General features: G+C 38.1%; 1 protein-coding gene across 1 annotated transcript in view; it reads right to left on the minus strand.

Annotated features, from left to right (window-relative positions):
• Nucleotides 1-15114, minus strand: part of LOC149775225 (tetratricopeptide repeat protein 28-like) — a 167391-nt gene extending 152277 nt beyond the window's left edge. The window contains exon 1 of the mRNA XM_089944263.1: nt 14554-15114. Within this exon, the coding sequence (XP_089800389.1) occupies nt 14554-14583 (30 nt within the window). The 5' untranslated portion in view covers nt 14584-15114. The remainder of the gene's footprint in view (nt 1-14553) is intronic.
• Between the last annotated feature and the right edge of the window lie 8798 nt (nt 15115-23912).

Raw genomic sequence — 23912 nt, forward strand, 5'->3', positions numbered from 1 at the left:
TTCTTATGATGTTCATGGCATGCGATTCTTATGATGTTCATGCCATGCAATTCTTATGATGTTCATGGCATGCGATTCTTATGATGTTCATGGCATGTGATTCTTATGATGTTCATGCCATGCGATTATGTCTAGCACTACTAATCTTATTACAACTCTAATTTCTTTACTAAGTTCATTTTACTTGGTTCTTATGATGGACCGGTTGAAGAAATGATGATAGCCTCATTAGATAATTTCTGCCAGATGGTATCATTGTGATTTATTAATACAGCAATTTTCCATGAACAAATTTTCAACACATCCATGATTCACCTTTCTTGAATATTTGTCTGCATGTGGTGTGACTGGTAATCATTTACGGCCATGTTACATATGAAATAATTGGCATAAGCACTGTAACCAGTCTACCTAAATCATCTGACTACTCATCAAATAATGCACAAAGAACACCACAGGTTCATACCTATTATTTTGATGCCGTACCATATTGTGTGAGCCTTCATTCCTTTTATGGGGCCATTCGACACAAAAATTCAGCTTAGACTGAACCTCAGTGCTATGTCTATATAAAAGTGAGTATCCTATATTTCACTTTATGAAAATAATATACTCAGTTTTATATAACCATTTGTTTGTCTATGGTTTTTATATGCCTGCACATATATTTTAAACACCATGTCCATGGTTGCAGAATGTGCTTGGTGTTGCACCACTTTCTTGTGCAATATACCACAGTTTACTGCTAAGTTTCATGCATTAGTCTGCATGCCACACAATGACATCGAAAATGCATAAGTGTTAGACCTCAAATTTTTTTAAAGTGGTAAACTTACTCAAGTTTAAGTACCAACTCTGGCATGTGCTTTAATTAAATTACTAAAACATTCGTTCTTTATTCTCACATTATAGGTATTATCACAACTAAGATTCATTTTGGCAGTCTGACCGTAATCAGCAAAACCCAAAATATGTTCTTGTTTACACGCAAGCATAGCTTACATTAAACCTGGCAGGATACAAATTTTCACATAATTATTTTGAATTTCAAATATGTTTCAATTCTAACAAGAGAAGAATATATCTTACAACTTATAATCAGTTATTGAATGTTTAAATTTTTCTTTGTTAACATTTAATGTGTGTTTCTTTCTAGGAAATACCTATCATCTAATTACCTTAACAACAATTGCAGATAAGGCCCTAATATGATTTGGTCAAAATATCTATATCACATAATCACAACCAAGTCACTAAAACATCCAGTGAATGATCCAATTACACCCTGGTAACCATCACTAAAACACAGCCCTAGTTGTCAAAGTACACGATCGTCAGCAATCACTAAAACACAGCCCTAGTTGTCAAAGTACACGATCATCAGCATCACTAAAACACAGCCCTAGTTGTCGAAGTACACGATCATCAGCAATCACCAAAACACAGCCCTAGTTGTCAAAGTACATGATTGTCAGCATCACTAAAACACAGCCCTAATTGTCAAAGTACACAATCATCAGCAATCACTAAAACACAGCCCTAGTTGTCAAAGTACACGATCATCAGCATCACTAAAACACAGCCCTAGTTGTTGAAGTACACAATCGTCAGCAATCACTAAAACACAGCCCTAGTTGTCAAAGTACACAATCATCAGCAATCACTAAAACACAGCCCTAGTTGTCAAAGTACACCACTGTCAGCATCACTAAAACACTGCCGTAGTTATCAAAGTACACGATCAGCAATCACTAAAACACAGCCCTAGTTGTCAAAATACATGATCGTCAGCATCACTAAAACACAGCCCTAGTTGTCAAAGTACACGATCATCAGCAATCACTAAAACACAGCCCTAGTTGTCGAAGTACATGATCGTCAGCAATCACTAAACACAACCCTAGTTGTCAAAATACATGATCGTCAGCATCACTAAAACACAGCCTAGTTGTCAAAGTACATGATCGTCAGTAATCACTAGAACACAGCCCTAGCTGTCAAAGTACATGATCGTTAGCATCACTAAAACACTGCCCTAGTTGTCAAAGTACATGATCGTCAGCAATCACTAAAACACAGCCCTAGTTGTCAAAGTACACCATTGTCAGCAATCAATAAATCACAGCACTAGTTGTCCATGTCAATAACAGGGATAACAACTCTTTTAATAGCAACCACCTGCTGACTGAATGTGAACTGGTGCAATGGCTTTGTGCCAGCACTATATAGAGGTCTACAAAGATGATGCAATCCAGTTGTCTAAATGTTAATATCTTTATAAACAAAGCATATAAGTGTCCATAAGAAGGAGTTGAACAGCTCTTATAAACGATATATGGGCACTTTATCTGTACTTCTGATAGAACCATCCAAATATTAGTTTGCTTTGGTTTTGTGCATTTATTGCCATTTTTCAGCACAAGATAGGCTATATATAGTGGCCAGAATATTTTGGTGGAGGATGAACCCAGGCAAACCCAGAACCAAACAAGAAGTCAGTTGGCTCACAAACATCAGGAAATTAAGGATTTCAAGAAAACTGAATTTCAATGCCATTCAAAGAAAAGCAAATAAATGAAGTCACACGTATGTGTATCCCCACATTTCTAGGATATTCCTTTGAACAAGTTGTTCTTATATGGCAAACAACATCCATGCATGCTCAACACTTTTGGAGCAATGAAGTTGTAATGGTAGTGTAAACACATTATTAATTATATCATGCTAAGGAAAAGTGCATTAACCAAGGACCAAAGGTGATGACCTGATCTGGCTGGGAATTAAACCTGTGACCCATGGATATCAAATCTTATGTTCTACCAATTAATCTACATGGCTCCCTTCTTACAACTTTTTCATGAAATTTCCAAGGATGTAGGCCATCTTACAAATTTTCATGAAATTTCCACTGAAGTGTGCCATCTTACACATTTTCATGAAATTTCCACTGAAATGGGCCATCTTACACATTTTTCATGAAATTTCCACTTAAGTGGGCCATCTTACACATTTTCATGCAATTTCCACTGAAATGGGCCATCTTACACATTTTTCATGAAATTTCCAAACAAGTGTGCCATCTTACAAATTTTTCATTAAATTTCCACAAAAAAGGGACATCTTACAACATTTTCATATCTGCAGAGAGTGGGACATTTTCATTAAATTTCCATTTAAGAGGGCCATTTCACAACTTTTATTTAATGAAATTTCCACAGAAGTGTGATATATAAAATAAATCTTACTGCACATCTACATGTCTAGCCTACAAGAATTTAGAAAAGTCATAACTTGTCTGGGAAAAGAAGTTATGATGAACTAAATTTTCAAAATATTCCTCTTCTAGAATTTGTAAGAAATGTCCCCAAAAATGGGCCAGAGAACAAATGTAAAACATTATTTCAAATCTACATAAGGCATATATCTTATTACACTCCTACAAGCAGCTTCAGAGAATGTGTATGTGAGATTTGGATTTTTAATGTTTTTTTTTTTTTTTAAATTCAGTGATATTGCTATGATATCTGTGGTGTAGCAGTTTATAGTGATGTCTAGCACTGGGGCATCACGCCGCTGACATGTAACATGATGTCCCTCCTAGTCACATTATCCTGGCACCAGGCTGACCAGTCCTAACATTAACCTCTTAATGCTGAGCGTCTAGCGAGGTAGCTGTTAGTGCCATTTCTGTAAGTCTTTGGTATGATTTGACTGGGGTTTGAACCTGTGACCTCCCGCAGCTTCAGAGAATGATATCATGTTGAATTTACAAAACATCTATACTTTCACAAATTGAAAATGTCCCTAAAACAAGTTGTATGAAAAAATTTAAACTTTAAAATTAAAATTTTAAAATTAAATTAAATTTTTTTGTTGAAATGTGTATCTGATCCCACTACAAATGTAGGCTTCAAAGTTTAACAAAAATATTCAAGTAGTGTGTGTGAAGTGATTCAATACTCAAAACACTACTTTTAGAAGAAGAAAAAATCAAGAATTTGCAACAAATATCTATTGAAAGAAAACAGCTAAGCCTTCATGCACATCTACACCAGTCATAAATCTAGCCTACAAAGTTTCAGTAAAATCTTCAAAGCAGTGCAGGAGAAGAAACAATGAAAAATTGAATGAGCATGACCTTTTGATCTCCGTCAATGAGAGGCTTCTTTATTATCAAAGTACAAGCCATGCACAAAGTTTGGCTAGGAAACTTACTCTAGAACAAAATTTAATCTGCAAATCCAGTATTCTTGGGGTTACAATGTTACAATGACCTTAACCTTCAATCTTTTGAGACCCAAATCATTTGGCCTCTTCCATACTCAAGTGCAAATCCCCCCACCACCACTTATTTATCAATGACTTTGGCTTTTGACCCCAAAAGTAATAGGCTACTGTCTAACCCAAAGTGTATCATCCTGAAACCTTAGTGAAGTACACTGCTGAGACCTTTTTGTGCAGTAAGTTCCATTTTTCAATTTCCAGTTACACAGACCCTGACATTTGACTTTTATAACCAAAAATCAATTGATTTTTACCTTACTCCAAGTGCAAGAAATCCATACAGTTTTGTCCAGGGCTGTGACATAGAATTAAAATTACTGTTGAAATAAATTTTCTTTTCTTCAGTCACAGTGACCTTGATCTTTGACCCTAAAATCAACAGATTTCCAAGCCATCCACAAAGTTGGTCTTGGTCTTAGATGTAATGATAAACTGTAATGTACATACATATCTAAATAAACTTCTTCAACAAATTCCACCTATTTATTGACAAAATAATTTAGGGTCCCAGGTGGATGAGTGGTCCAAAGTGCTCACCTTTACCAATCACTGTCATCTCACATCTGTCCATATGGGTTCAAGTCTTGGGTTTGGCCTAGCCACCTTGTACAGCCTCTCATCTGCTGAAAAATGGCTCAAGCCCATGATAACAACAAAATAATTCAGACTACCACTATCATTTAGGTTGATATGGTAATGAAAGTGAATGCAGAGGAAATTTTACTGTGCCCTACTGAGAAGATATCATAAGGTCACAGGTCAAGTATTGCAACTGTTTACAGACTGAGCTGGGTATGTCTCAGCTCAAGGGCTATCTCAACCACATAGCTGCAAACCTGCTAATGGATGGGTCCCATAAATGTGAAGAACCCAAATATTCCTGTCACTATACTCCAAAAGGTAGTGCCATATCTACCCATATAGTCTATGAAAATTTTGTAGTTATATTAAACTGTTAATCGTTACTGCTAATGACATTTTACATGTACCTGTCCATTTCCATGCTTTGTACTTGTATGATACCTAGTTTCAATGCAGGCAAATTCTGTAATATCTTCTTGACTTTGGATCCAGAAACAGACGTTTGCCTTTATCTGGGTTGAAAATCGGCATTAGTAGCAAACTGACCATTCTGAAAATGGGTTACGATGTACATGAAGCTACTAACTTTCAATTTTTAATTAAAGATTGATTGTGAATGAATCGATGGTAAGACTCACAAACTTCGTGTCACAGGAATTGTTTCAAGCATTTTCATACCACCACTTTTGGGAGGGTAGAGTGAACAGATCATATAGAAAGCTTATATTTTTCTACCTGATAAATCACAAATATTATTTTTCATCTAAAAGCCATTACTATCAGCAAAATCTGTAAGTATATTATCTCACCTCCAAAAGATGTTGCTGTAGTCTTGATAATATATATTAGTTACCAAAATAGCCCTTGTCACCTTGACTTTTATGAGCCCACATAACCTTGAACTGTGACCTAACCACAAGTTCATATTCCATGAATAATCTATATCAAACCTGTATGCTAAATCTGGTAAAAATATTTTCATAAAAACAAAAGCCATCACAAATTCCTATAACTTTCAAGAATGTCCTCAAAGACTAACAATTCACCACAAGACCTTGATTCTGATTATTTATATCCTATGTATACTAGTTGACCTTGAGCAAAGTGCCACATGCAAATGTAAAGATTCTGCCAAAACATTACCATACATACTTACTTATAAGTCCAACTGCAAACTGCATATACCAAGATCTGCCATTGCATAATATATTTAATGATCTGGTCTGTGCAGTTCAGCCAAAATTCCGAAAGCTACTTTAGATTTCATTACTGTACAATATCTAATGACAATTCATCCATGATTGCTGTACAATATCTAATGACAATTCATCCATGATTACTGTACAATATCTGATGACAATTCATCCATGATTACTGCACAATATCTAATGACAATTCATCCATGATTGCTGTACAATATCTGAAGACAACTCATCCACAATTTCTGTACAATATCTAATGATAATTCATCCATGATTGCTGTACAATATCTGATGATAATTATCCATGATTACTGTACAATATCTGATGACAATTCATCTACAATTGCTGTACAATATCTGAAGACAGTTCATCCATGATTGCTGTACAATATTTGAAGACAATTCATCCATGATTTCTGTACATATCTGAAGATAATTCATCCATGATTTCTGTACAATAACTGAAGACAATTCATCCATGATTACTGTACAATATATGATGGCAATTCATCCATGATTACTGTACAATATCTGAAGACAATTCATCCATGATTACCATACAAAATCTTGATGACAATTCAGGATTACTGTATAATACCTGATGACAATTAATCCATGATTACTGTACAATATCTGATGTCAATTCATCCATGATTGCTGTACAATATCTGAAGACAATTCAACCATGAAAACAGAAGAAACAGCAAGATCCAAAATCTATAAACCACTGCCACTTGTGATGTTGACTTTTGAATCTTCCAATCCCTCTATAGCTGATTTCAAATGGCACCATGAATTGTGTCTGTTGCTGCACAAGAAAACATATTTATGCTGCCCGAAAAATGTGTCTTTAATAATTCCATGCCATTATTTCTTCTGTTAATGTCAACTCAATCTTCTAATGGCAAGACATTTGTAATGTTGTAACTTCCATTATGTCCTCCCAGGGATTCTCAATCTAAGAGATATGGACACTCAGATGGTAGAACATTGGCCCCATAATCCATTGAGTTTGATGCCCACCATGACCAGCCAAGATTGACTGCCCTTGAGTAAGACAATTCGTTCCCATTTCCCCTCTGCATGATATAGCCAATATTGCGTTATAAAACGAATACTTATCAATCACATTATCTATGCTATGTTTTCTTTCTTTTACTGAGTTCTCCTCTTGATGTCATTTTCGTGCCCTCAAAGACCTGTTGTTTATTGTTTATGTCTCCTTTGTAAAATATTATTATTATTATCATTATTATGATTATTATTATTATTTCTTATGGAAATAAACTATAATAAAATAGGAATGTTGCAACAGACTGTCTACAATGCTAAATTGGATGAATTTTGTTGCCTCAGTAAAATTACCACGTACATGTATCTTATATATTCTGTATCCATTCATTATATACATGTCCTGTCTACACCATGCAGAAAGCAGCCATGACAAGAGTGTCCAGGAAAACTTGCTTTATTTATATATATATATATATATATATATATATATATATATATATATATATATATATATATATATATATATATATATATATATATAAAATGTGCAATGTACAGCATGAAAATGGCACTAATACAAACAAAGCTCAATCTAATCATGCAAGTGCTCAACTTCTAGATCAACCACCATAAGGCCAAATAACAAATATGCGTGGTTCTGGTTATACTGGAATATAAATTAGGGTGGGTAGTCAGAACAAACATTTTTGTAGGTGGGGTGTCATTTAAATGAAGCATAAACTAGCAACAACAAAAATTGTCATTTGCAGCCTGAATTTAACTTTCATTGTATTTACATCCTTTGATAATATTTTCCCCTGATATTTTTTTCCCTATTTCCCCAAAAAATGTTGTTGACAAGAAAAAAATAGGGTATGCTGGGTAACCAGAACCACTTTTTCATTTGTCCTAACCAAGCATTTACTGAGTGACTTTTTTAAATTTGAGCAACAAAATTAACTAGTTGTTAAACGTATATGTGTACGATGGTGGGCATACAGTTCTAGGTATTCAGTGTTATGTGTACAATGGTGGGTATACAGTTCTAGGTATTCAGGGTTATGTGTACGATGGTGGGCATACAGCTCTAGGTATTCAGTGTTATGTGTATGATGGTGGGCATACAGTTCTAGGTATTCAGTGTTATGTGTACAATGGTGGGTATACAGTTCTAGATATTCAGGGTTATGTGTACGATGGTGGGCATACAGTTCTAGGTATTCAGGGTTATGTGTACGATGGTGGGCCTACAGTTCTAGGTATTCAGGGTTATGTGTACAATGGTGGGCCTACAGTTCTAGGTATTCAGGGTTATGTGTACGATGGTGGGCCTACAGTTCTAGGTATTCAGGGTTATGTGTACGATGGTGGGCCTACATTTCTAGGTATTCAGGGTTATGTGTACGATGGTGGGCCTACATTTCTAGGTATTCAGGGTTATGTGTACGATGGTGGGCCTACAGTTCTAGGTATTCAGGGTTATGTGTACGATGGTGGGCATACAGTTCTAGGTATTCAGGGTTATGTGTACGATGGTGGGCCTACAGTTCTAGGTATTCAGGGTTATGTGTACGATGGTGGGCCTACAGTTCTAGGTATTCAGGGTTATGTGTACGATGGTGGGCATACAGTTATAGGTATTCAGTGTTATGTGTACGATGGTGGGCATACAGTTATAGGTATTCAGTGTTATGTGTACGATGGTGGGCATACAGTTATAGGTGTTCAGGGTTATGTGTACGATGGTGGGCATACAGTTATAGGTATTCAGGGTTATGTGTACGATGGTGGGTATACAGTTCTAAGTATTCAGGGTTATGTGTACGATGGTGGGTATACAGTTCTAAGTATTCAGGGTTATGTGTATGATGGTGGGCCTACAGTTCTAGGTATTCAGTGTTATGTGTACGATGGTGGGCCTACAGTTCTAGGTATTCAGGGTTATGTGTACGATGGTGGGCATACGATTCAAGGTATTCAGGGTTAATGTCTCTGCTGTGACATGCAGATTATGTTGTGCCCTAGCACACAACTCCTGTTGTTGTGCTGATATCAAATATAAACAGCTATACATTTTATCTTTATTCTTTCCAAATTTTTCCCAATCACATTCATATTTTTTGAAGTATACTCTAAGGGTGTCCGTTCACACTATTCTAGAATAAATATGCTCCCCCTTCATGACACAAGGGACACCCCCTTGTGAAAATCTTATAAAGGTCACTGCTGTAATACAGAGTACATTTTAACCGTACTTGTTTTGTTGATTTTTAAATCTTCTAAATCAATTAAAACAAAAATGATAGCTATGCACCATATATATTTGCTTATGAGTCAAGTCTAACTGCCAAGAACAAAGATCCTGATCATAATCTGCCGTCACATCTGGGTCTGTGCAGTTTGTTAGGAGTCATCAGAAGAACAAATGACATAGACCCCGATCTGCAGGTGCATTATGGATCTTTGTTATTTGCTGTTAGACTCGCCTTAGAAGTGAGTACATATGGTACGCCATTGTCTACCTGATTTTACCTTGCTACGTATTGAATACTGCAGAGTTGCAGTGTGTACATGTAATAGACAGTCTAACATACCAGTCACCTACCAACCAAGCCTTGCTTGCTGAACAAGCTAATTAGGAAAACCTGAGCCAATTGCGGTAAAATTTCATTTGTGATCATCCAGCCTACAGCGAACAACATCAAAACAGCAGCATTTGAGGAAAATTTGTTAGTATATCAAAATAATGTTGAAAAAAATCAGATCAAATTAAACATAATAACCATTCAATCATTTTTGTTTTACTGTGTTGATATACATAACGTATCTATAATACAAATATATCTACAATTCAAATGTGGAAACTCGACATAAAACCCAACATTAATTTGCAAGTTAGTGTTTCCTCCTTGGCAAACAATTATGATGATCCCTGCTAAATAGAAGTCATTCCTCCTTAAAAGTGAGTCAAAGAAAAGTGTGCAAACATGACTTATCATCAGCCTTATGAAACCTATAACCTTGATTAATATTAAATAGATCAATTTATTCATTCAAGAGCTTGATTTTCAGATAAAATGTCAAAATCAAGCACTTACTAAGTGACATCATGAAACAGAGCAATGGTATGCTTTTATATATTATCTCTTCATTTAAAGCACTTCTATTACCAAACTGCTTGGGGGCCCCGAGTGGCCGAGTGGTCTAAAGCGCTCTTCATTACGGATCACTGCCATCTCACCTCTGTCTGTGTGGGTTCGAGTCTTGGATTCGGCCAATGTGGGTATGTGAGAAAGCTTGCCAGTAGCTTCTCATAGGTCGGTGGTTCTTTCCGGGGAATTCCTGGGTTCTTCCTCCACCATTAATACTGGCCGCCATGTATAGCCTATCGTGTGCTGAAAAATGGCATTAAACCCTACAACAACAACAGCAACCAAACTGCTCCTGGTGAGGTGGTGCAGTGATGGACATAACATTCTGTACATTTGGTTGTAACATCTTTACCATTACAAGCAGTATAATGGGTACAAAATAGTACCACTGTCATAACACACAACTACTGCTACTGTGCCAATAATGAAAATTAACAAGTTTTTTTTTTAAAGTTACTTATCATACATGCATATTGTTTAAAGTTGAAGCATACCGTAAAAGGTCTCTCTGTAGCCTACTGTTCTAAAAAGCAAAAACACTATCCACATAAAAACTGATACAGCCCCGCCCCATCGAACTGAAAAGACGTCAGAGCATCAAAATCCTTGAAATCACTCATTTATTTGTTTCAATTGCAGTATTTTATTTTTTAAAAACTTGATAAATGTTGATTACATTCATTATCTCACATATTAATTTTCAAAAAGCTAGGATAAGTAAATTTGGAGATCCAACCCCTCCATCTTAAAAGTTATATTACTATCTGGATTAATAAACTTGTATCAATATCTGGAATAATAAATCTGTATCAATATCTGGATTAATAAACTGGTCTCAATATCTGGATTACTAAACCTGTCTCAATATCTGGATTAATAAACCTGTATCAATATCTGGATTAATAAATTGGTCTCAATATCTGGATTAATAAACTTGTATCAATATCTGGATTAATAAACTTGTATCAATATCTGGAATAATAAACTTGTATCAATATCTGGATTAATAAACTTGCATCAATATCTGGATTAATAAACTTGTATCAATATCTGGATTAATAAACTTGTATCATATCAAGATTAATGAATTGGTATGCTATCTGGATTAATAAACTTGTATCAATATCTGGATTAATAAACTTGTATCAATATATGTAAAACTTGCATCAATATCTGGATTAATAAACTTGAATCAATATATGGATTAATAAACTTATATCAATATCTGGACTGATAAATATTAATTCGGGCTTAAATATATCAGAACACAAAATGTACCCCCCAAAAAGACATGTCCAACCAGTAGCCCACTCCTTCACACTGTGTGTCTGACAGCCATGTATGCAGTCCTTTTGAAAATATGCATTGTAATTAATAAGCATAATTAATGATAAGGAACTGTTCTTGCTCATGACATTAAGCATTTTATTGGTTTTGAACTTTTGGTCCCCAGCTAAAATAAGGTCAGTTGCTCCTGAAATATAGCCTTCTGAATGGTCAGAATATCCTTGAGTGATTTTACCTGAAGTAAGGTTAAATAACAGAAAGGCCAGGCTAATTTTTGTCTTGTGAACGAAATTCAGAATTTTTCTGATTTTTTTAAAATTGATTATCATTCACCAAGTAGTTACTGCTTTCTATTCACTCACAGTTTATCTGAATTAAGGGTGAAAATATATAACTGACCTAGGAACATCTAGGTCAAATGTCTGCAATCCAGCAAATACTGATTGATTATCACTGTCCTGGTCCACATTCTGCTCAGTATTTTAGTAATACCCATAACATATCCAGTTAAACAAGTTAGACCTGTCTATACAGGCCAATTTAGGTACAGAAAAACTGTCCTTTCAAGAAAGGTACCCTTCCTATGTGGAGAGCTAGGAAGCTTTTTGTACCACTGGCATATGTGGAGTGTACCACCTATACATTTGTACATTTTCCTCCTATATAACTGTCTGAATTTAATTCAAGGTTTACTGCACAGGTATAATAGCGATGCCTTAATCGTCCATAGATTTACAGCAACCAAGTGAATAGGTGCATGGTCTTTTTGTATAAAACATTCACAGAAGATGCAAATTCTTATATATGCAATTAGACTGGAAATCTGGGACATGCATAAATGTCACTTGCTGATGATAAACAGTCTATTTTCCTCATAATACCTTTAGTTTACAACAGGGACGTGTATATCAGAACTTTTGTATATGATTCTCGAAAATGTCTCTAGGAATAGATGTCATTTTGTTTGATATAAAAGGTATCCCTCAAATAGCTGAGTAAGGGTCATCTCATATAGTTTTGTTCCTAGTTGCCAAAGGAATTACATCTGTTGAAGCAACTATGGTCACTCCAAAAAGTTATTATCAAATTTACCTATTACTTATTTACAAACACATTTAACAAATATTACTTAACCTTATGCAATAAGATTTTGTATATTGGATTGGTCTGGTTTTGTGCATTTGATGCCATTTTCCAGCAATATGGCAATCAATAGCAACCAGTGTATTCGGTGGTCGTCGAAATACCCTGGGAAGAATCACCAACCCATGTGAAGCTATGGGCAAGTTCTCTCACATACCCATGTCAGCTGCACCAAGACTTTACCTCCCATGAACATAGGTGAAATGTATCATTGATCCGTCTGTAAAAGTGAGAGCTTTAGACTGCTTTCTTCCCATTGAGGTCAAAGAGATAAAGTCATGAATATATATATATATACATATATAAATAAATATATATATATATATATATATATATATATATATATATATATATATATATATATATATATATATATATATATATATATATATATATATTCATGTCTAAATCAGATCCAGCTGCAAAGTACGTAGACACATATATGCCCTTCCATAATGCATTGACAGATCAGGATCCATTGTGCTTGTCAGGATCTGTAGAGCAAACCTGATAGATCAAACTTTGCAATGGCGGATCTGGGACTATGTTGTTTGCAACTGTACCAATTTGTATCTGATCAAACAATCACTGAAACTGGCTTTAAAAAAAGTGAAATCTGTACATTTAGGCATTTTTTTCAATCCTTTATATTTTGTTAAGAATTTAAAGGAATCCTGATAGAGATACAAAAACGAAGAAATCTGATACTGAAAAATTGATATTTGGATATCAAGACATTCAAATTAATGTAATCCATTTGGATTAACATAATCCTCTGGATTAAAAGAATCCAGGTTAATACAATTTCATTTTATATTGAACTTTGTCATTACAATCAAGAAGATGGACTGCTTAAAAAAGGATACACTGAAAATTCAAAATGAAATATTAATTCTACTTCACTACAATGATTGTATAAAATTATACATATCTGAAAGCGTCCCCTTACATGCCATCATTTCATTTATGAAGAAAATAAACTGAAGACTACAAACCTAACAAATAAAACATTCATACTTTGCTTTGTCCAAATTGTACTGAATGGTTATTTTTCAAGAAAAAAATCTTAAGAATTCAAAACATACTATTCTCAAGCCATTGCTCGATAAACGCATGAGGGGAGCAATTATAGGGCTTTAAACCTTTCATCCATTGGCAACTTAAAATTCACAATGTCACTGTTTGCTTAAATATCATTCTCTATTCACTGATTGCAAAGACAATACAGTCAGTGACACCCCCATACAATAAATGAAGAAAGTTGTGAAAACTATGGTTATCCAGTAATAAGATTCAGGTACCATCTGTATTTCCTTAGTCAAGTCCAACTGCAAACTGCATAGATTCTGATCTGCTATCATATAACGTGCACGCAGATTGCGGTCTATGTTCCTTGCAGCTGGACTCGGCTAATAAGCGAGTATATATGATTTAATATTAAATCATATCCTGCATGAACTTGTCAAGAATTATATCTAAAATACTCCAGTATTACACTTGCTTTTTATGCCATCTGCCTGTTATAATCGTCACTACCTAAACAACTTCTTCATATTCAATAAAACCAGTCAAGTTACCTAAAAATTGTAATATTTCGCAACGGTCATCTCACACCTGTGATAAGCACCTGGCGGACCCTAGCCTTTGATCGTACCTGGTCATTTGACACCGGTCATATTTCAAACCGTTATTACCGCAGTGGTTTATGGTTTCGTTCTTGTGTGCTAAAATATTAATTCCGGTGTTAAAATCTGACAGACTCTACCTCGATGGTATTTACTGCCTCTCAACGAGACAGGAAAGAAATATATGAAACGATCTCTTCACATGCCCAGGTACAAGAATTAATAGAAATTGATAGAAGAGAATCAAAGTGTAAGAAAACTTACCCGTTCCACTCTTTTACCAGCTGCTTCCATTCCATACAAATATCGTTACAAGTTTCCTTTTACAACATAGTTTTTCACACAAAGAGACATGCTATCCAAGTGATGTTTACATTGCTGTGACACTCGTGTAAATTACTCATCCGCCATTTTGTTCACCCCCGAATTAATTTATCGAAACTAAGTATTTCCCTGAAATTCCTTGGACTGAATATTACATTCACTATAGAAATACACAACAGAAGTATCCAGATATTACATGTTGACGGTTGAAATACCTGCAGATCGAGTGGTGTGGTTAGTTACTTTTAACGTCCTAGGTCTATCTAACACTTTACATGCCTTCTAATTACATCGTTTACATCAAGCCTACACAGGTGAAATTGCCAGGGGACATAACTCCATTTCTGCTAACAATACACACACCCGTAAATCATTCCACCCGCTCGCGCATATTTGGTTGTAATGTAATTGGGTATTTCACTCGCAACTGACACTCCTCCATACTGTAATTTGTATAGTAAAATTTACAATCTTCTGTGTGTGTGTGTGTGTGTGTGTGTGTGCGTGTTATATTTAAAATTATGTTCTTAAAAAGTGCTCTTTTGTTTTGTTACTTTATAAAGTATTTAGACTTTGTGTAAATATAACACGGTGCACTCACTCAAACTCGGTGACTAATATAATTTGTATTACTCTTTTGTACAAATACATACCGACATTTGTTTATTTTTCTTATATTTTATCTTTCTTTCTTTCTTTCTTTCTTTCTTTTATTATTATTCTGGGATTCAGTAGTCGCGCGCTGCAAGATGAGCTTGACATCAACTTAGTCATAACGAGTGTAATATATTCTCTCCTCAAAATAAACGTTTAAAACATCGTTTTATTGACATACCTGTCGCTTTGCTAGAGAAGAGAAGACTTTGGGCTGAATAGGCACTTTAGAGCATTTTAGTCTATCGCAGGTAAAGCGAAGTTTCACCAGCTCATCACGCACAGGCAAACCTTTATCTACGCTGTTCAATTTGTTGTACTGTCTATTGGAGAAAATACGGTATACGCACTATTTGGCATGCGAGTGAAACATTTAACATTAAGTTCGATCTGAAACTATTTAACATGAATGTACGTACCGTTATGTCGATCTTCCACCAAGAGGGGATCGACGCTAAATACGTAACTGATTTCTGTGGGCTCAGACATGTTTACATAATTTTAACAGAATCAAAATAAAACTCCAGTTCGTTTCATGTCTGGAGATTACAGATGAAGACTACAAAAAAGCAAGTACGAAGAATAATTTTCGGAAACGATAATGGCGTACGTATTTAGTTACGTTTCAAAAGAAATATATGCTTTTGTAATCGAGTATCAATTTTAGTAACGACCAATATGAATTACTCGCTCTATTGACTTATATTTTCATTTTTAAACCTTGAAATACCCCGTCAATAATGTGGAAAGCGCCTGCAGTAATGCTTTAAATATCTTTTATCGTCCTATCAATCCATTCAGAGTTGAATACGATTTGCCTTTGTAAATTTTTCATACACATGGCATACCGAAACTTAAGTTTTGCGTTAATGTCAGTTTCCATGTGACGAGTATGATATATAGATTATATATAGACATGAATACGCCGTTGTGTGCAGATGCATCTCAGTAAATACTACAGCTATGCATCTCAGTAAACACGAGAGTTGGCTACCACGATTTGTTTTTTACCGTGGTATTTCTGAACATACCGCGATCGACGCCACGATATACCGAAGTATATTAATGTGTGTGTGTGTGTGTGTGTGTGTGTGTGTAGAGAGAGAGAGAGAGAGAGAGAGAGAGAGAGAGATTGGATTGCTTTAACAATTTTTCAGTCTCGGTGATATAATGTCTGCCGTGTGGCAGTTTACAGTTATGCATAGCGCTGAAAGTAGTAAAGTGGGGCACATTAGGGACAATGGGACTTAGCATTAAAAAGACCCCTGGGTCAGATTAGGGACAATGGAAATTTAACATGGAGAGAAATCGTGGGTCACTTTAGGGACAATGGGAATTTAACATAGAGTTTGGGTCTGTCTAGGGACAAGGTAAATTAACATGGGGAATAGAGTTTGGGCTTTGGGGATTTTTTTTTTTTTTTTTGAATTTTTTTAAATTTAAATTTAAATTTAAAAAAAGGGGTAGGCAATGGAAAGGCTATCTCTTTTCGAGAAATATGGCTGGCCCTGAAAAGGGCCTTTGGGTTTATGTTAATGTATTCATTAACATAAATGGTACCGCATTGGTCTTCTTCTTGTCCTTAGGCTACGTCTCACTGTTGGTCCGCAAATCAGCACTCTTTTCAGGCATCCTTGTCTTTCTACGTAGATCCTACGTATCCACAGGCTGGTGTTTGTCCTGTGGACAACGGTCCACTTGGATCGGACATACATGGGTATGTCCGTCCGGAACATCATGGAAGACACAAGCGTAGAAGATTGCACATCGGTCCATATCTTGAAGCGACGAGAACAAGTGAATCAATGCACTGAACTGCGCTTATTTATAGGTAGAGGCAGGATTGAAACGGATTGAGTTCATTCACCAATCCAAACACGCGTTACAAAATTCAGTCAGCCCGCATCCAATCCGAAGAGAGTAGTCTGTGACGTCAGTTGGTTTATATAGATTCGCTAGCGCTTGTGTGCAGTCAATCTATGCGACAGTGATTCAACATGACGGAAACTCAGAAAACGATCCATTGGGGTGCACCAGCAGGGGAGACTGCCCAAGGGAACCCGGACTTACTTTCAGAAGAGGTACATTGGGATTTTGTGGATTTTCTTACCTCGCAAGAATTTGTTCCGGAACCTTCGTTACCTTCTTCATTACCGCAAGTGGAGAATTTTAGACAGAGACAGAAAGAAGAATTGGAGAAATTTATGCAACGACAAAAGGAAGCGGAACAAGCTTTTCTCCTACAGCAACAGCAACAGCAACAAGAAGAGGTAAGAAAAAAACAACAGCAAGAAGAAGTAGCAGCAAAGAAACAAGAGGGTGAAAATCAAACGGCTACGGTACTGTTGGACATTTTAGCGGAGTTAAGAAGTCTGAAACAAATGTATCAGACTTCTTTATCACGAGCGAAGAGAATACGACCTTCCCGAGCTAAACACGCCAACCCTGTGACTAAGCCTGTCGTACCACCCTTAGTGATTTCAACCCAATCATCCGAAGTAGGCCTTGGCCGTGGCAAAGGCTTAAGGCAGTTAAAGTTGATTGGTTAAACTCACCCCTACACCAAAATAAAAAGGCCCTTTTCAGGGCCACCCACATTTCTCGAAAAGAAATACAATTTCAATTTGCCAATAACTCAAAAATAAACCCCACCCATTTTACCCTTATAGTACGTGTCTGTGTATGAGTGCGTGAGTGTAGCTTCTTATTTTAAAATCAAAACTCAAAGACACTTACCTTATATCATTCATGTATTCTTTTATCCATTTTTTACAATCCAATTCACAATTCACCACAGAACACTTTAATTAAAAGTTCATTGACTTCTTCTTCCTCCTTGTTTAGTCTCTCTGTTTTTTGAATTTCTTCACCGTTTTTTCCTCATTTTCTTCCCTTCTTCTTTTCTTCTCCTGTTTCTTTGCTTCTTTTAAATAGAATTGTCTTCTTTCTTCCTCTTCTTCCTCTGAAGAATCCTTCTCTTCTTTCGAAGAATCCCTCTCTTCTTCCGAAGAATTCCTCTCTTCTTCTGAAGAATCCTTCTTTTCTTCTGACTCCTCTTGTTTCTTTTTTGGGCAATCTGGAGACCAATGTCCTTTTTCTTTACAATAATAACAGGTATCTTGACTTTTGTCTTTTTTAGCCCCTGTTTTTTTTTCTTTTTTGACGGTCTGGACACTCTGAAGACCAATGCCCTTTCTTCTGACAGATATAGCAAGTATCCTGACTCTTATCTCGAAAGGAAGGAGAGTAGTCCGTCGGCTGGTCTGAAGAGAATTTTCTAATGACCCCTCGCAAAGCTCTGACGAAATGTTCCATCTGGGTAGTCTCTTCCATCGTTCTCCTCGGTTTGAGAGTGAAATGAATAGTGAAAGGACAAGACACACCCTTTTTATATACGCTGGTTTGCCATGACTATAAATTAGTCTATGGTGTTTGAACTTGAGTCATTTGACGTTTTGCACTCAAGATGAAACGATTATATTCATTCGAGAAGAAAGAAGAAGAATAAAGTAAGAGGAAGAAAAGTGATCTATCGCCTCGTAACAGGACCGAAATCTTGGCACAAATTCATGCCAGTGATTTTGAAGAGGACATGAGTGAACCAGAATCCGAACCCTCTAAACCAAGTTCACCACCCTTAGTCAACCCTGAAAAGTACTATTCCATTCGAGAGACGGAAAAGCGCTCCTCTAGAAAATTTAGAACCACGGCTTACACCTACACGGTGAAGTTTAAAGATTTCAAGGCCGACGTACCCTTGGAGAAAGCAGAAGGGTTTATCACCGAGATGTGGGATTCTTTGCTCACCGCACTCAAGCGACAATGTCAACCCAAAGAAGACGATCGCTTGACACTATCCATAGATCACGACGGTTTGAAATCCCCTGTTTGGATCGAGTTTAGCAGACCCGCAGAACTAACCCCTTCCAAAGTCATGGACAAGATTCAACACGTACAACAATCTAATGACCAGTTTGACATCACCGATGGTAAAGCCACACTGAAAATGGCTCACGTCTCTCTTCCTCAAGGGACAGGACGCAAAAAGGTCCTACTGGTGAACGACCTTCGCAACACCAAAAAGAGTCTCGTCCGAATTAACAACCCTCAAGACCAGATGTGCTTAGCCCGTGCCATCGTGGTGGGACGAACCTATGCCAACAAGAACGACACGGTAGAATGGAAAAGAACCTGGGAGAACATTCGAAAATCGAACCGAACCAAACAACGAAACGAAGCAGAACTCCTGTTGCAACAAGCTGGCCTGTCCAAAGACACACCCTGTGGCATTCCTGAGATGCAAAAATTGCAAGATGCCCTAGCTCCACGCTACACCTTGAAAGTGCACCCTCAAGAAATGCGCGGGTCTCTGTTGTTTCGAGGCCAGGATTTTAAGGACGGAAAATACAATCACCTTTATTATCACGATGACCATTTCGATACCATTACCAGTATCACCGGATTCCTGGGATACAGTTATTATTGTGAGAAATGTGATTATGGTTATAACAATCGAGAGCAACACAAGCATTGTGGATTGAAATGCCCAGGATGTTTGGCCTCTCCACCCTGTCTGAGCGAAGAACCAGTGCCTTGTTCGACTTGTCTGCGCACGTTTGTCAGCCCTGCCTGTTACCAGCAACATTTGAAAACACAAGGTTCACAGAAGAAATGTGCTTGTCAACTCCTGAGATTGTGCCCTACGTGTGGACAAGGCATACTTACCAACAATGCCAAGGCACACGTATGTCGAGGAATGAAAAAATGTCACATTTGTCACCACATCGTGGACTTGGAACACGAATGTTACGTGCAAAAATACCAACCCCCACCAGAGAAAGAGGACGGTCACAAGAAGAAAGGCAATTTCATCTTTTTCGATTTCGAATGCATGCAAGAGACTGGCATTCACATCCCTAATTTCTGCGTGGCTCATCGAGCGTGCGAGAAGTGCATTCAAGAACCTATCTTCAGTCATTGCCCTCACTGCAGCAAGATTCCTGGAGGACGTGAAAAAGTCTTTCGGGGACCAAACACGTTAGCCGATTTTGCCCAATGGGTCTTAGACCCCATCGACAAGACGTGGAGCCAAGAGGACATCGAACGTTACGGAGATTGTCATCGTCATGCCACGGTGATGGCTCACAATTTCTCCGGATACGATGGACAGTTTCTTTTGAGGTACTATGCGGAACAAGGCACCGAGCGTCCTAAAGTGACTTTGAACGGAGCCAAAATCATTTTCATGCAAGTGGGACAAGTACAGTTTAAAGATTCGATGAGTTACTTGGCCATGCCTTTGAGTCGAATGCCTAAAACGTTTGGAATGACAGAAATGGCTAAAGGGTACTTTCCACACTTTTTCAATACGGAAGCCAATCAACATGCCGTTCTACCCCATTTACCTGAGGCTCACTATTACGACCCCGACAACATGCGTACCGAACAACGAGAAGATTTCTACGCTTGGTACCAGGCTCATGCCTCTGACCCCTTCGACTTTCAGGAAGAAATGTTAAAGTATTGTCGTTCCGACGTGGACATTTTACGACGTTGCTGTGGAAAATTTCGAGAACTGTTCATGGAACACGGAGGGGTCGATCCTTTGAAAGAAGCTTGCACCATTGCCAAAGCGTGTTCCTTAGTGTACCGCCAACGATTCATGCCTGAAAACACCGTGGCTGTCATCAGTCTTCAAACGACCCACTATGTCAAGCGTCAATACTCGGTCAAAGCCCTTCGTTGGTTACATTACTTGTGCGACAAGGAAGACAAATGGATTCAGCATGCCCGCAACGGAGGAGGCGAAAAGACCATCGGAACGTATTCGGTAGATGGCTGAGACTTAGAAAACCCCAAGATCGTGTACGAGTTTAACGGTTGCTTATTTCACGGATGTCCCGTCTGTTACCCTGACCGTGACACTAAAAATCAGTTTTTGCAACGAACCATGGAAGACTTGTACCAGGCCACTTGTCAGCGACGCCTAAAGTTAGAACAGCAAGGATACCAAGTGGTGGAAACGTGGGAACACGAGTACGATCACCGTTTGAAAACCGATCCCGAGTTTAAACGCCTCGTGGAAAGTTACCAGTTCATGGACCCGCTGAACCCGAGGGATAGTTTGTACGGAGGAAGGACCAATGCCACCTGTTTGCTGTACCAAGCCGACGAAAAGAAAGGAGAAGAAATCAAATACTTGGACGTGTGTTCGCTGTATCCCTACGTGTGCAAATATTGTCGCTTTCCTGTAGGGCACCCGCAATTGTTGACGGAACACATCGACCTGAAAAACATTCGACAATACGAAGGCTTGATCAAGTGTAAAGTTTTGCCTCCCACGAACTTATACCATCCCGTCTTACCTCACCATTGTCAAGGCAAACTGATGTTTCCCTTGTGCCGTACTTGTGCCGAAACGTGCAACCAGGACCGTCCTTGCCATCACAGCCAGGAAGAACGTGCCTTGACGGGAACCTGGGTCAGCGTGGAATTGTTCAAAGCTCTGGACATGGGATACCAACTGTTAGAAGTGTACGAAATTTGCCACTTAACCAAGACACAACAGTACCACAAGGGTGACCCTACTCAGAAAGGCATTTTCGCCGACTACGTGGATGCCTTTTTGAAACTGAAACAAGAAGCCAGCGGCTATCCTTCCTGGTGTCACACTCCCGAAGACCAAATACAATTCAAAGAGAAATACTACGCACAAGAAGGCATCTCTTTAGACCACATCGAAAAAAACGAAGGCAGGCGATCGTTTGCCAAAGTGATGTTAAATTGCTTGTGGGGTAAAATGGCACAACGACCGTGTTTACCCAAGACGGAATATTTGACAGAACCTTCCCGCTACTTCCAGATGATTCACGACAAAACCAAATACATGAAACACGTGGACGTCGTTCGAGAGGATTTGATCTTGGTCAATTACGAAGAAGATCTGGACTTTGTACAAGACGACCCTTTTGGAAATGTCATCATTGCGGCTTACGTGACAGCTCATGCTCGCTTAAAATTGTACGAAGCTTTAGAACTGTTAGAAGAACGCGTCCTGTACTTTGACACGGACAGTTGCATTTACATCCATCACCCGATTCAACAGCACCCTGACATCGAAGGAGACCGTTTAGGAGCCTGGACAGACGAGCATCCCGACGACAAGATTCTAAGTTTCGCCAGTGGTGGTCCCAAAAATTACGGCTACGAATACCGGGACAAACAAGGAGAAGTGCACACGACGTGCAAAGTGAAAGGACTGACTCTGAATCATCGTACCAGTCGAGTGGTCAACTTTGGGGTATTGAAAGAAGCCTTGCAATCGGGAGAGGATGGAAACTTTAAAGTGACCACCTATCAACCGAACAAGATTGTACGTTTACCCACTCACCACATCGTCAGTCGACCCTTGGAAAAAGTCTATCAAATTGTATACCAGAAGCGAGTGCGACTTCCCAATCACTTCACCTTACCGTACGGTCACGTCGGTATTGGTCTGTATATGAAAAGGAACCCTAGGCAAGATCGATAGTTCATTGTTCATTGAAGTAACTTACCATGTCGTTGACGAAGAAGAAACCAGATTGGTTAGGAGTCAAATGTTGGACATCACCGAGACCAGGGTTTTGAGGCTTGGACACAAGAGGTGGCCCAGTATGCACGAGAGTTATTCAAGGAAAAAAGTTACTTTTCAACCTGTGTTAGTGACGGTGCCAGAAGAACCCGTCACCCAGGACAGGACTGTCGTGGACAGGCCTGAAAGACCCTTTCGGGAGGACACTTGTGTGACCTTACCCCTACTATAGAACTGGTTAGAACTTTACCCAAAACATGTTGTACAGACACTTGTGTTTATTCCACGTTCATGGTTATCATGTGCCTTTTATTCTTGTACTTAAGCCTTTGGCTTTTATGCATTTTTGTCTTTCGTATTCATGTTTGAAACATTCAATAAACGTGTTCTGAAAAAGTATATAAACTCTTGTCTTGTTTGTTTTTCGTGTCACAAGTGACATTTCTCACACCATGGCTACCTCTGCTGTCTCTGCTCCCTCTTCCTCTACTGTCAAAGTCATCGACGAACACTTAGATCGTGCCAGTTGGGAGGCTTTGTATCTTCGCCATCCCTTTAACATGCTCATTGCTGGACCTAGCGGTTCAGGCAAAACCGAATTGGTCAAACGTTTGATCGAACATAAACATCATTTGATCGATCGACACCCTCAACGAATCGTGTGGTGTTACAAAGAGTGGCAATCGGCGTACAGCCTCTTGCGAGAAAGTCAAGGCGATTCCATCGTGTTTGTGGAAGGCATTCCTAAAGAAGACGACGGCATCGTCTCTGACTCCCGTCTAACCCATTTGGTCATTTTCGACGACATGTTAGGAGAAGACGAAGAAGAAATTAAACTGTGGTTCACGCGCAAAGGGCATCACCGTAATGCCAGTGTCGTTTACATCACCCAAAATTTGTTTAAACAAAGTAAAGCCCATCTCACCATCAGTCTCAATGCGCATTACGTGGTCTTGTTTAAAAGCCCTCGAGATAAATCGCAAGTGCAAGTCTTAGCCAAACAGTTAGGAACGCCTTGGCTGACTCAGGCGTACGACGATGCCACTCAAACTCCACACGCCTATTTACTCGT

Source organism: Sinohyriopsis cumingii, chromosome 19 (genome assembly GCF_028554795.1).
Source record: "Sinohyriopsis cumingii isolate HCF-2022 chromosome 19, ASM2855479v2, whole genome shotgun sequence".
Classification (NCBI taxonomy): Eukaryota; Metazoa; Mollusca; class Bivalvia; order Unionida; family Unionidae; genus Sinohyriopsis; species Sinohyriopsis cumingii.